This window comes from Anolis sagrei, chromosome 1 (assembly GCF_037176765.1).
Source record: "Anolis sagrei isolate rAnoSag1 chromosome 1, rAnoSag1.mat, whole genome shotgun sequence".
In the NCBI taxonomy this organism is placed as follows: domain Eukaryota; kingdom Metazoa; phylum Chordata; class Lepidosauria; order Squamata; family Dactyloidae; genus Anolis; species Anolis sagrei.
The window spans coordinates 199,128,109-199,141,602 of record NC_090021.1 but is presented as its reverse complement, the minus strand read 5'-3'; the positions used below and the strand labels follow the sequence as shown (position 1 = coordinate 199,141,602).

The window sequence follows — 13,494 nt, the reverse complement described above, 5'->3', positions numbered from 1 at the left end:
AACCTTTTGTGTTGCGGAAGGAGATTTCTATAATGGGTTAAACCATCTGGAAAAGTTCCTTCTGGCAGATAGTGATGGCTAACTGCTGCTGAGAAGAACAGAAGCAACCCATTCTGGATATGGGTTGAACCAGTGGTTCTCAACCTGTGAGTTCCCAGGTGTTTTGGCCTATATCTCCTAAAAATCCCAGCCAGTTTACCAGTTATTAGGATTTCTAGGAAATGAAGGCCAAAACATCTGGGGACTCACAGGTTGAGACCCACTGGGTTAAGCAAAGTTTAGCTACTTTTAAGAGATTGCTTAACAAGGTATCGAGTACCTCTTTGTGTAGTGCTTCCTCTCCACTCCAGTTATGCAATGGTTGCCAATGGCCCAGCACAACCATAGACTGGTGGGAAAGGTGGGTACTGAGGGTGTTCCCTTGCCTTTCTGGTCACTACCATCCTCCTTTAAAGTAAGTACATCAACAGCAGCATAATGGTGGTGTTTTATAGTCCAGGAGCTTCAGATAGGATCTTTCCTTCTCAGTGTAGCAATCCATTTGTTTAGAAACTGAGATTGAAAGACTGAGGCCCCTTCTACACTCCCATATAATTCAGATTATCAAAACAGATAAACCGCATTTTCTCCTTTGAACTGGATTATGAGTCCACACTGCCAGATAGTTCAGTTCAAAGCAGATAATCTGGATTATCTGAGTTGATAATCTGGATTATACGGCAGGGAAGATCCCATGGAAGAGGACTTGTTGATCTGTCTGGTAATCTCACAAAAAAGGTGCACTCTACACTGGGACTGTGTTTTAATGCAGGTTTCCACTTGATTAACCTAATAGTGGATTTGTAGATATCAACATTTACTTCTCCAACAGTATGTAATCTTCAAGTTCATGAAACACATGGGGGAGAAGATCGACATGTTCAAACTAACAAACCTGGACCATAGCGATTTCATTGGTAACAAGACCATAGCGTATGACAATGTTACACTCTGGGATATCCAGGCCTTCTTCTGCCACCGTTGTAGCAATCAGCAGGTTGATTTTTCCAATACGGAATTTTTCAATTACTTCCTTTTGTTCATTCTGTAGAAACACATAATCCACAGATTCATAAAAGAAATGGCAATTCATTTCATATTCTCATACTCGCTAGACCAGTGGTTGTCAAGCTGTGGGTCCCCAGGTGTTTTGGCCTCCAACTCCCAGAAATCCCAGCCAGTTTACCAGCTGTTAGGATTTCTGGGAGTTGAAGACCAAAACATCTGGGGACCCACAGGTTGAGAACCACTGTGCTAGACAATTCCTTTGAGATTAGTGAGTTGCTTTTTTGAATGAGCATACAAAACCAATTTTCAGTGATTCTAATCATTTTGCAGGAATATTATATTAATATTTGAATAAATTCATCTAGGATTCCAGATAATTCATGGAGAGTCGTTCAAGTTGAGGATTCTTGCTCCATGTCATTAAAAAAAAACTGCTCCCTTCACATCTTAATACAAATGGACTGAACATCTGGTGACATAGGTTACCTTTATTTATTTACCTGAGTCATAGGCTTAAATTCACTATTATGCCCAGCACCAATAAGGTAATGAGCCTTCACTCCAGCTTCTTCAAATTTGGGGTTCTCTTTGATCCACTCATAAAGGGCAAATGCACTTTGCCGTGTCTTTGTAAACATGATTCCCCTTGCTTCAGGTTTCTTTGTGAACTCAGTCATTAAGGTCTCACGCAAGAGTTTCAGTTTTTCATTTTCGTATTTGGCCACAGTTGCTAATTCTTGTAGCACAGCCTCTTTGCCTTTACAAAATAAAAATGAATAAAACAGAATATCATTACTTAAGTGTTTACAAATTGAAATGATTTTAATATAGGATCACACTGGCTACCTAAAATCATAAGATGAAGAAATGGTGCACAGAAACCAAGTAATGACAGCTAAGAGAAGTTAAATATGTATAGATACCATATAGGAAAGAAACTAACAGTGCAATAGCAGGTCCACGCAGAGGCAACTCTTTATAGAACTTGGATATGTGCCTTCAAATACCCTTTTCACTTATAGCAACCCTGTGAATTACATAGTGTTTCTTAGGCAAAGGATATTCAGAGATGATTGTGCAGGTTCCTTCCTCTGAAATATAGCCCACAGTACCCAGTGTTATTGGTGGTTTTCCATTTAAGTCAGTGGTTCCCAACTGTTTTTTTGGCCAGGGACTACTTTAACCAGGGACCACTCTCCAACATTAGTGCCAAAAGGGTTATGAATCAGTATTTGGCCAACTTTAAATCGGTTTGGTTATTTGGGGTGCTGATTCAGAAAACTGCATTGGATAGATCACATCAGCTCTAGTTTCTGATACAGAACATATGCCATTCAGTAGTCGCCATCTGCTTGCTCACAGAAAACCATATTCAATAATCTAGAGCTGATGTGGTCTATCCAATGTAATTTTCGGAATCAGCACCCCAAATAATCCCAGGAACAGGCCTAAAAATGAAGACATCAAGGCATCCCCACTTCCGGGCACCAGATGGAATGGCTCTGTGCAGGGGGAGAGAGGACGAGGAGAAGCAGTAGCCAGGAGGCTTGTTGTCATGCCTGTCGTGGATAGTCAGCCTCTCCCCTGCTGACATCCTTGTTGCCTCAGCACTATAAGAGGGTTTTGTGAGACCAGTCACTCTCGTTGTAACAGTGTAGTAATGGTAAGGTCGTGGATCATATTTTAGTTCTTGGGGACCACTGGTGGTCCAAGGACCACAGGTCGGGAACCACCTATTTAAGTACTATCCAACTCTACCCTATTTAGCTTCCAAGATCAGAAAGAATCTAGCATTTTTAGGGTATTTAGGCTCTTTTATAGGATTTACTCCCTGATAAATTTGTATAGCATTGTAGCTGTCAAACAAAACAACATGCAAAAGTTTACTCAAAGTTCCTGGAAAAGATCAGTTAGTTTGAGCACACTGGGCTGTTTTGAGTTTAAAGCTAAACCATGGTTTAACGTAAGACTAGGTAACATGGTACCAATCAGATTTTTAAAAAATGACTATTCTCATCCAACCTCCAAGGCCAGTAGTGAAAGATTATGAGACTCTAGTCCAACTTCTGAAGACTGCCACATTTAGGCTACTGCATATGTTGGAAAGATCATTAGCGAAGATCCATACCAGTGTGTTCAAGTTAAGAGACCAACACCATAAAAACCCACAGGATACCTCTAAGAAATCTGTGTTAGTTGGCAAAGGCAAGAATGATGAAATACATGATTGATGCATACTTTCAGAAAGCATAAAATAACTAAGAAGATTAGAATTATAGGGGGAAATGAACAAGAACGCCTTTATGAAGCTTGAAAGCTTTAATTAGCCAAAGAAAGTCTGCTGGCTATCTTGATGAAAGAGTCGGGCATTCATACTGGATTCAGACATGGAACCAATATTTCTGGAGTCATTACTGCTCAATGGATCTGCAAACAGTAGAAAGCTGCAGGCTATAGTTATGTGTGTACAAATCATGTCTTATGTATCTACTGTATTTCTTTAATTCTAAGACATACTCCTCCCATATAAACATCTATAAAATGGGGTGCATCTTATAATACATATATTCTGTTGATGGTATTGAAATTAGAGCGTGTCTTACAATTGATGGCATCTTAGAATTAAAGAAATAGAGTATATGGCTTAAATTAAAGTTTATCTTTGGGGAGATAACAGCAGGGCTCCTCACTGATGAATATTCGTGCCTCCCTTAATGCGCATTCAAAGGATGGAATCTCATAATTTATGATGCTGAAGGAGTAAGTTCCACAAATCTGTATGTAAACATATGACACGATTACTGTCAGCATCTGCTGAACATCTCCAAGAATGACCTAATTACAAGGAAAGATTGGTCATACTTACCATAAAATAAGTCCATAAGAAATATGTCTGTTTCATCAGGTTTGGATGCTACTGCCTCCTCCTCATCTTCTTCTTCATCATTCACTGGCATCTTCTTACTTTTCTCCTCCTTATAAAATTTTTTGAGGTGGTTATATGCATCTATCATTCGGATGGTGTCATTAATCAGCAATGCATCATTGTATTTCTTCAAGTGTTCTGCACAGATATGGTGTTTGCGATTCTCTTCTTTGGCAGCTAGTGGCAGAGGTAGAGGACATACATACATTTACAAACCTGACAGATGTTAGATATCCAGGAAGACCTTGGATATATGAGGAATGTATGAATTACAGATGGCTAAACATAAAAATTACCTTTCTTCTCCTCTTGAACTACCCACTGTTCATAAGGTTGGGACCCAAACTCAGCATTTGGGTTGAACTGGCAATAGCTCTGGATCTTTATCATTATGTTCACAAGTTCCTCTCTAAATGGATCCTAAAAATATTTAAAAGTGGAGATTTTTAATGAGATGTAACATAAGATGCCAGTATAAACATCGAGTAACATTCATTTGGTTTATTATCATTTAGAACAAGATTGCGAATTGTGCACCTCTCAAAATGCTGCTGAACAACATCAATTGTCATCAGTACTTTTTAATGGTTACGCTACAAAGGGCCCTAGGAGCTGCAAGTCAAGGTCTGGTAAATCATATAATTGCTACCTTGTTCTAGAGCAGTGGTTCTCAACCTGTGGGTCCCCAGATGTTTTGGCTTTCAACTCCCAGAAATCCTAACAGCTGGTAAACTGGCTGGGATTTCTGGGAGTTGTAGCCGAAAACACCTGGGGACCCACAGGTAGAGATCCATTGGTTCAGAGAAAGCACTTCCTCCCCTAGTCCAATAAAATATATACAGTTTATGTATCCTATGAAAGCAGAGGAAATGAATGAAATGTAGACTTCCTTGGAGACACACTTGAGGACCTGGAGATTCCTAGAGAGATCTTTGGATATTGCAATGGGCAAAGCAAGCCAGGAGGGAGAAGTTCTTCCCCAGGAACCCAGACCTTCAAGCAACTCAGAGTTGCTTTGCCCATAAGCTCACACACTATTTAGTGGAAAAATGAAAACATGCTGTTATAAAGTTTACATTTAAAAATTATGAGCTACTTGTAGCCATGTGAACATACAAGTAAAGCGGATCAGAACAATTCCTAGCATGTTCTTCTATCAATCAGCTTTGGTTGGATGATCATTCTTAAAAGTCTTTTTGGTTATGGTTGAGAAATTTCCTCTTATTTATTATTTTAAAATCATCATTTTTCTAATGTGTACATCAATAGAATTATATTAAAAACTCTGTTTCTGGTGCTATCTGATGTGAAGAACCAGCAATTGCCTTTGTTTATTTTTGTGCTAATGTGACAGAAACTGGTATCATATTTATGCCAATTGGCTATAACTTTCTTCCCCGGAAACAGGTCAGGAGCTGATGGCTCATGGATCAGCACCAGTTGAAGAGTCAACATCTTGAGAATAATTTTTTAAAAATATTGAAGCTATTAGACTTTTCATAATGTTTTTAAGTATTTTGTCCCAAGGGGAACAAATATTCAAATGATAAAGAAATGATGGTGAAAAGCACTAACCTTTGTTTTATCATCCGAAATTTCAATCTTCTTCCGTGGCTCCTTCACCTGACTGTTCAAACCTAAGTCATGTATCCTGACTGTTGTAATCCCGTAAGCATCAAGATTGGCACAAATCTGGAAGGGAGGAAGTTCTTATAAAAAACCAGCATTTTGTGAGTAATGTTGCCTAAAGCTGCGACATGTATTCCAGGAAATTAATCTTTCCAGTTGAGCTTTTATTACCCCAGAGATGTTTAATAAGGGTGTCCAACCATAAACAAATGTATGTCTGGGTAATTTGTTTTGCTTCCTCCCACCCTTCAGGAACTGATCCACAAGTATAACTCTATGGCTATCTAAATTCTAGCCCCTCTGAATGATTTCTGGTATTCTCAACTGGCCTTGCTCACTTTCTCCCATCTTTCCCTATGCAAGGATCAAATCAAGGTTACTGATTCTCCTTTAGAAAAACATCTCACTTGTGTCTACTCCCTGGTTTTTCCTAATAGTGGTACTATAGTAGTCCTACAAAGGGGAATGATATTTTCATCCCTTTAGAAGCCAAAGCTTGCCAGTTCCTCCATCTCCAGCCACAGCCACATCTTGGGGAGAAGGCAATTTGTCACTTGTTCCCTCCTTCCTCTTTGTTGTCCTGATAGCTAATGAGAAATCTAGTTTTATAAAGAACCAGAAGAAGATGACTATAGCAGGATTTGTTGACTAATACGTTACTATTACCCTATATATATACATTTTGTGTTACTCATTCATCTCACATTTAAGAGACTCTGGATAACTGATGTGTTAGTACCTCCCAATTAGATATGGATTGTTTATACAGAAATACATGAACTTTGTGTAATGTTTTAAAAGGGAAGAAATGGGTTGGGGTTTTTTTTGCGGTCCGGAGTGACTTGGGGAACTGCAAGTCGCTTCTGGTGTAAGAGAATTGGCCATCTGCATGGGAAGCTGGAGCTCACCCTGCATCTGGGGAGCCGGTCAGTAATTCAGCCGGCACAAGGGTTTAACCCATTGCGCTACCGGAGGCTCCAGAAGAAAGGATGATAGTGAAACATAGCAAATGTTTGTTTACACAATACTAATTTGCTAACAGTTTAAATTGAATTGCTTGATCTATAGGTAATGACATAAAGTAGACAAAAGATTTAAAACAAAAAAGTTGATATAAAATAATGAAGCTGAACTTTTAATGGTGAAGAGCTGGGTGAGAGGGCAGCTAGAACACAGGCTAATACAAGAAAATAAAGTTAGAAGACAAAAAATTATCGTTTTGTTCTAGAGGATATATTGAATTTTTAACAATTTAGATTATGGGTATAATTGTAATTGATATAAACAAATAGATGTTTCAATTATAAATGTGTACTATGTCCCTTCCCTCATCCTCCAGCCTCCTCCCTTTCTCTCAGAGACATACTAGATCTTTGTAAATACTTAATTTACTAAAATAGTTCCACTTCTCTCACCTTCTTTCTTTTTCCTTTTCCACCTCCCACCCTTGTGTGGAAAAAAATGGAAATACTCAATTAAAAATATTCAAAAAGAAAGAAAGAAGTCTAATTTTCCAGAGAATGAACTTCGGTGTCCCTTTGGAAAACTCAGGGCCTTTCTATAGTGCAATATAAAATCCAGATTATCTGCTTTGAACTGTATTATATGGCAGTGCAAATTCAGATAATACAGTTCAAAGCAGAAAATGTGGCTTATCTGATTTGATAATCTGGATTATATGGCAGTGTAGAAGGGGTCTCAGTCTCTCATGGGCCCCAAATAGCCTGGAACATTTTACTTCTCAGAAATCCTGTGTTACATTAAGGGTGGCAGGGTCATGCCTCCTCCTCTTTTCCTCTGTGCTTCTGCTCCTGTCCTGTCCGTACTGATAGCAAAGAAAAGGGAAAAATGTCTGGGGAAGGAAACATTTCCAAGTAGTATGGAGAAAAATTGAGGAGACGTGGGCTTTTATGTGAGCTATTTCAATGTTTTCCTGTTCTTGTTAATGGTGGAAAACTGTATAGTGTTGGGCTAGGGAAATTGACAACATCTGAACACAGGAAAACCAATGTACACATTTCACCAGTATCGTTCCACCCCAGCCTTCCTCCATAGAGCTGAAGGCTGCACATTTGGGAGTTTTCTGAGAAATGTCTATCCAATTGTGTAGCAACCAGACCTAAATGTACATATTCTTTACCATCTAGGCTGTAACCCAAACCATGTCCCTTCAGACCATTCCCTGGGACTCCATGAGGGATAGTTAAAGGAAAAATAATAAAAACATTTAAAAAAAAAAAGAAGTATACTATTATATGCAACATACAGTCAGATCTCCATATTCACTAGGGTTAGGGACACAGAATCCCTGCAAATGTGAAAAATACAAATGAAGAAATTGCAATTTGTTTTACTTTTCCAGGAATCTCTAGGGTCTTTTTCTATTGGAAGTTAACTATAGAATCACACAAGAGGACATCAAGTGGTATTCATTTTGGGAATCTTCACGTCTTCCAGCATGATTCTGGTCAGCAGAAGTTGACCATGGACCTAGAGATTCCTAATGATAATTTTTTAATCAAATCCGTGAAAAATCAATTCCACAAAAGTCAAACCAGCAAACGTGGATGGCCATTTGTACACCCTACAACATAGTTGCTCCCTTTCCCGTCCTCCAGAGGTTCCCAACCTTTTTTTGACGAGACCACTTTGACCAAGGACCACTCTCGAACATTAGTTACAAATCAGTTTTTGGTCAACTTTAGATTTGGTTTGGTTATTTGGAGTGATGATTCAGAAAACCGCATTGGATAGACCACATCAGCTCTAGTTTTTGATACAGAACATATGCCATCCAATAGTCACCATCTGCTTGCCTATAAAAAAACATATTTAAGTTTTGGCACTACAAGAGGGTTTTGCGAGACCAGTTGCTCCCGTTGCAATGGTGTAGTAACGGTGAGGCCACAAACCATATTTTAGTTCTTGAGGACCACTAGTTGTCCATGGACCACAGGTTGGGAACCACTACTCTAGCCTCACTGCTGAAAGGTTTGAGAAACTCCAGAATCTTATGGGCTGGTGCTCTTTTCCTTCATTTCATTCGTGTCTTTAATTTAAAAAGCAGCGTTTCCTCCTATAGAATACCCGCAACTATTTACGTTCAAAATCAACTTACTTTCAGAATATGTTCCTCAGCCTTGGAATGATTTTTTGCCCCTCCTACACCAGGTGAAGCTGTCAGGCCCAGAATTTGAGGTTGAGGAACTAGGGGTTTCTCCATTTTCTTCAGTTTCTCATTATCAAACTTTTGTTTCAAATACCGGCGCATGATATTGTTATAAACACCTTCCTTCTGAGTATGATGGCATTCATCAATAATGATCAGGGAGAATGCTGCAAAAATATTATCAGATGTTGGATCAGTCATCCTGTACACAATATCACTGCAGAAAAATACCCTTCATTTTTGTAGATGAATTCAAACACAGTTATCTCATAATCTACAACCTAACTTGACACAGTGCAGAAAAGGACTGTAGTATCCTTGGCAATGCCTTTTAAAGATGCTCACTTTGGTTGCAGTTTTGATATGGGCACATATCAGAAGTTTCTTTCCCCAATTTTGTCTCTACAATTCTTTCAGAATATGACTCCCATAACTCCATGGGACTGTGTTGGCTGGGATGAAAATTACAGTGGAGAGCCACATGTAGCTTAAGAGTCAAAACACAGAAGATGCCAATGTTCTCTGTTTGCAGGACTAGTAAGTTCCATAAAAATTACAATCCTAAGTGAATATGTGTAATACCCACAACTACACACTGCCAGTGTTCAGAACACACTTCAAGTCTCTAAGGGCAAAATTACAATACTTTCACTCTTCTGGAGCCTCACAACAATATCCAACCAAAAACTTCTCCCCTACACCAATCTGTTTGTGATCATTAGCATCCTCAGGACACACTGTTAGAAACTAGTGTGGTTCCCTGTATATAGCCTGAAGGATGTTATTGATTGACATCTTATGGCTGGGTTTTTTTCAAAATTGATTCAAAATTTTCAATATGCTCTTCAAGAAACAGTGACAATGTAACACATGGTTTGGGATCTCAGAGCCACAAACTGACACTTTTTAAAAAGAGAATGTTTACCAGAGAATGAAGCCAATGCAGCTTTGAAAGCTTGTATGGTGTATTTTTTGCTTTAAACTGGCCAAGTAAACATCATTGTTTGGTTGATTTTGGGTGCTGCATGGCCAATTTAGCTACCCCTAAATAGTATTTCTTATCATTAGTGATACGTGCCTGATAACCGGACTCCTTCTTCTTCATATTGCTCTGCATTTTCCAATGCATTCTCAAGAATCTGAGCTGTGCAGATGATGACATGATTATCTTTGACAACTTGTGGGAATGAGATTTTCAGCTGAGTCATGCCACTCAGTCTAATTACTTTATAAGAGTGCTTCAAATGAGGGTAAAACTCTTTTCGGAAGTGTTGCTCCACCAATGGCACCTGCATTTCCAAACAAAATCAAGGAAGAGAATTAAACACATTATGATAACAAGCTTAAGTAAAATTTGGTGCAAATCCATGTAATAGTATCCAGCATAAGCTTCATAACTAATGCCTTTGTGGCACTGTATAGTACCATACATAAACCTGATGGTTCAACAGTCCTACGATCTGGCCTTTCTGGGAGTATATGAATACTTATTGCCATTTTAGATATTGAGCATGTGTTATGAAGGATGGGAATGTGTTTCTAAATGGCAATGCTACTTTCCAGATTGAGCAGGAGACACATATTTCTCAAGCTTCCAACTATTTAAGAAAGATTTTAATCAGGTGGCATTTGTATATGTGAGTCATTCCAGTACATGGCTGAAAAGAATGCAAGGGATCACTAGTTCCACTCACCTTACACCTGACTCAAAACCCCCTATAACACTGAAATACATAATCATGGTTTGACTTCCCTTGCATTGTTAAATTCATATCAAAATATGATAATCCAGGTCTCCTGCTCATTCTGTTGGGACTTATGTCCCAAAATCCCACCCTGGTGGCACCACTGGACATCATACCTTGTTGACAAGGACTATAACTTTCCCCTGTTTCCCTGCATCTTTGTTCTTGTCCAGATTGTGTTTGGCAATGTAAACAGCCACTCGGGTCTTGCCACTGCCTGTAGGGAGGCATAGCAGAGTGTTCTTCCCTTCCAAGGCTGGTTGAGCTACCTCCATTTGGTAGTCTCTGAGACACAGCTCCGGTTCAGGTGAATCTCTCTGTTTTCCATCCACAACATCATCTGTGATTAAGAGACATCAAGACAAATAAACTATGAAAATGAGAAAAAAGAGACCATGATTACTCTCAGTCCCTATGTCTCATTCCCCCCCCCCCCCAAACTGCAAAGTAGTTCAGATCTACACAACTTGCAATCTACCAGAGCCATAATAAAATGTCTTAAATTTGCAAAGAGTGTGTGCATATATGCATGCGCACATAAATGTCATACATTGTCCAAGGTTTTGGGCTGCCTAAAGTGAAAGAGAAAATGGCGTCCTTTTTCTCATTCTATATAGAAAGGATCACTGGAATGTGGCTAGTACATCGTCCTTTACCATTCCCGAGGCAAGGAGAGCAGGCTACATGGTAGACACATCTCACCACATCCTTGGAAAACTTGGATACACACAAATCAACTACCACAAGGGAACACCTCACTCTATGTAATGGTAAGGCCAGAAGTGGGAGTTGGGAAGAGAGTTAATGGTTGTGTGTAGCTGAGAGAGGATGAAGGAGCACAACTTTGGCTGTTGGATTGTAACTGACTTCATGAATCACAACTTCCATTGACTCATCCCCAGGATCTAAACCTTTGGTATTGCATTATGAAACATCTATACATGTGTACAGGAAAAGAAGAGATTTTGTGCATAGAGACAAGAGTTTTGATCAAATCCTGGCTGCATAGAAAAATTACTTCACCATTAGTACAACAGATTTAAATTTCTCAGAGGAAAAAAAATAGTGCTTCATAAACAATATAAGACACCACATGGAGAGGAGAAAAAATAGGAAGCTAGACACACATACTGTTCAAACATTATGCCAAATAGAAGCAACTTAAATCACTTTCACCAATTGAGTCAATTTAAAGCAAGCCTAAAAGCACTTATTTTCTGCAGAACAAATAAATCTGTAGATTAAAACAAGCTTCCTTTAGCACTTGGGCTTCTGATCCAAAGGGCAATTCTTCCTCTTTCTTTTCTTCCATACCAAAATTGCTTATGGAACAAGAGTATCTCTTTTAAGACCTTCGGTTTTGTGTGTTTTCCTTCCAAGCTATCGAGGGTTCCTTCCACACAGCTATATAAAATCCACATTAAATTGGATTATATGATAGTGTGGACTCAATACAATCCAGTTCAAAGAAAATATTGTGGATTATCTGCCTTGATATTCTGTGTTATATGGCTGGGTGGAAGGATCCCTAGTCCCAGATTAACTCCCATTTATTCCTTGCTTCATATCAAGAGTAAGCAATTTATAGTCTTCTAGATGCCTTTGGGCTAATAGCGCAGTATGGTAAGGGATGCTTAAGAGTAAGCAAGTAAACTATGCATTCCTAGTAATGGTATTGTACTATGATCTTGGCTACCCAAAAATGTTTTAAGGTCACCTGAAACTGGTAACTTGAGAAGGGCAAACCAAGAGATGTATAATACTGAGATAGCTCAAACAACTAACATGTCTCTCAGTAGCAATTTTTCCAAAAGGAAACACACACAAAGAGACAGTATAATACAGTGCTTTTAACTGATAGGTTAGGGGGTCCTTCCACACAGCCATATAACCCAGAATATCAAGACAGATAATCCACAATATCTGCTTTGAACTGGGTATCTGAGTCCACACTGCTATATAATCCAGTACAATGTGGATTTTGTACAGCTGTGTGGAAGGGGTCTAGGATGATGAAAGACCAAATCCCCATTACACCATGAAAACCCAATGGGAAATGTTGGGCAAATCACACTCTCCCTGCCTCAGAAGAAGCCAACGACAAAACTTGAAGGAGATGTCAGTAAATATCATAGTTCTGCCTGAAGTAAGTATCAGTAAATATCATAGTTCTGCCTTATGTGGCATGCCTCTATAGATCAACAGGTTCTCAGTCACTGACATCACTTTGTGTGCGGACAAAGTAATAATGCAGAACACGGTTGCACACTCCCCTCCTTGAATGTGGAGTGCCAATGCTTTCTAAATGCCTGAACAAGACTGTGGGTGTACATATGAAGGTACTGTCACAACAGTAGATATGCTTCTGGATCTCATTTCATGCTTACTAGAGTACAATGAAGAAAGTCAAACCTGAATCATCACTGATCACGAAGCCTTCACTCGTATCATTGACATTTTCATCCAGAAAGCTGGCTTTAGACTCTAGCAAACAAAATATACAAACAAAAGTCTAAACATATCAAGACAATTGGTTATTTCCATCTTAGGGTAATGCATAATTTGATGATATACAGGACACCACCAAACCACCTCAGCCTGCTTTGCCATTAATCTTATTTGGAGCAAAGCAAGTTCAGAGAAGATTCCTGTTTTTGTAATCACTATAAGAAACTGCCACCTCATATTTAGGAGTGAATAATGTTTGGCTTTCCAGATAGTTTGAATTTCAACTCCCAGAAGCCCCAACCTATTTATTAAATCATACTTTTTTTCTGTGTCAGGAGCAACTTAGAAACTGCAAGTCGCTTCTGGTATGAGAGAATTGGCAGTCTGCAAGGACGTTGCCCAGGAGATGCCTGGATGTTTTACCATCCTTGTGAGAGGCTTATCTCATGTCCCCACATGGGGAGCCGGAGCTGACACAGGGAGCACATCCACACTCTCCCCGGATTCGAACTGGTGACTGTCGATCTTCA

At 39.2% G+C, this 13,494-nt stretch overlaps 1 protein-coding gene across 2 annotated transcripts in view; it reads right to left on the bottom strand.

The window, feature by feature from the left end:
• Nucleotides 1-13,494, bottom strand: part of IFIH1 (interferon induced with helicase C domain 1) — a 32,095-nt gene that overhangs the window by 9,072 nt on the left and 9,529 nt on the right. For both annotated transcript variants that reach the window (XM_060777922.2, XM_060777930.2), the window contains exons 4-12: nt 12,929-13,000; nt 10,633-10,856; nt 9,850-10,060; nt 8,721-8,938; nt 5,549-5,665; nt 4,270-4,393; nt 3,914-4,150; nt 1,548-1,804; nt 935-1,084 (exon numbers count right to left, since the gene is read on the bottom strand). In XM_060777922.2, the coding sequence (XP_060633905.2) occupies nt 935-1,084; nt 1,548-1,804; nt 3,914-4,150; nt 4,270-4,393; nt 5,549-5,665; nt 8,721-8,938; nt 9,850-10,060; nt 10,633-10,856; nt 12,929-13,000 (1,610 nt within the window). The remainder of the gene's footprint in view (nt 1-934; nt 1,085-1,547; nt 1,805-3,913; nt 4,151-4,269; nt 4,394-5,548; nt 5,666-8,720; nt 8,939-9,849; nt 10,061-10,632; nt 10,857-12,928; nt 13,001-13,494) is intronic.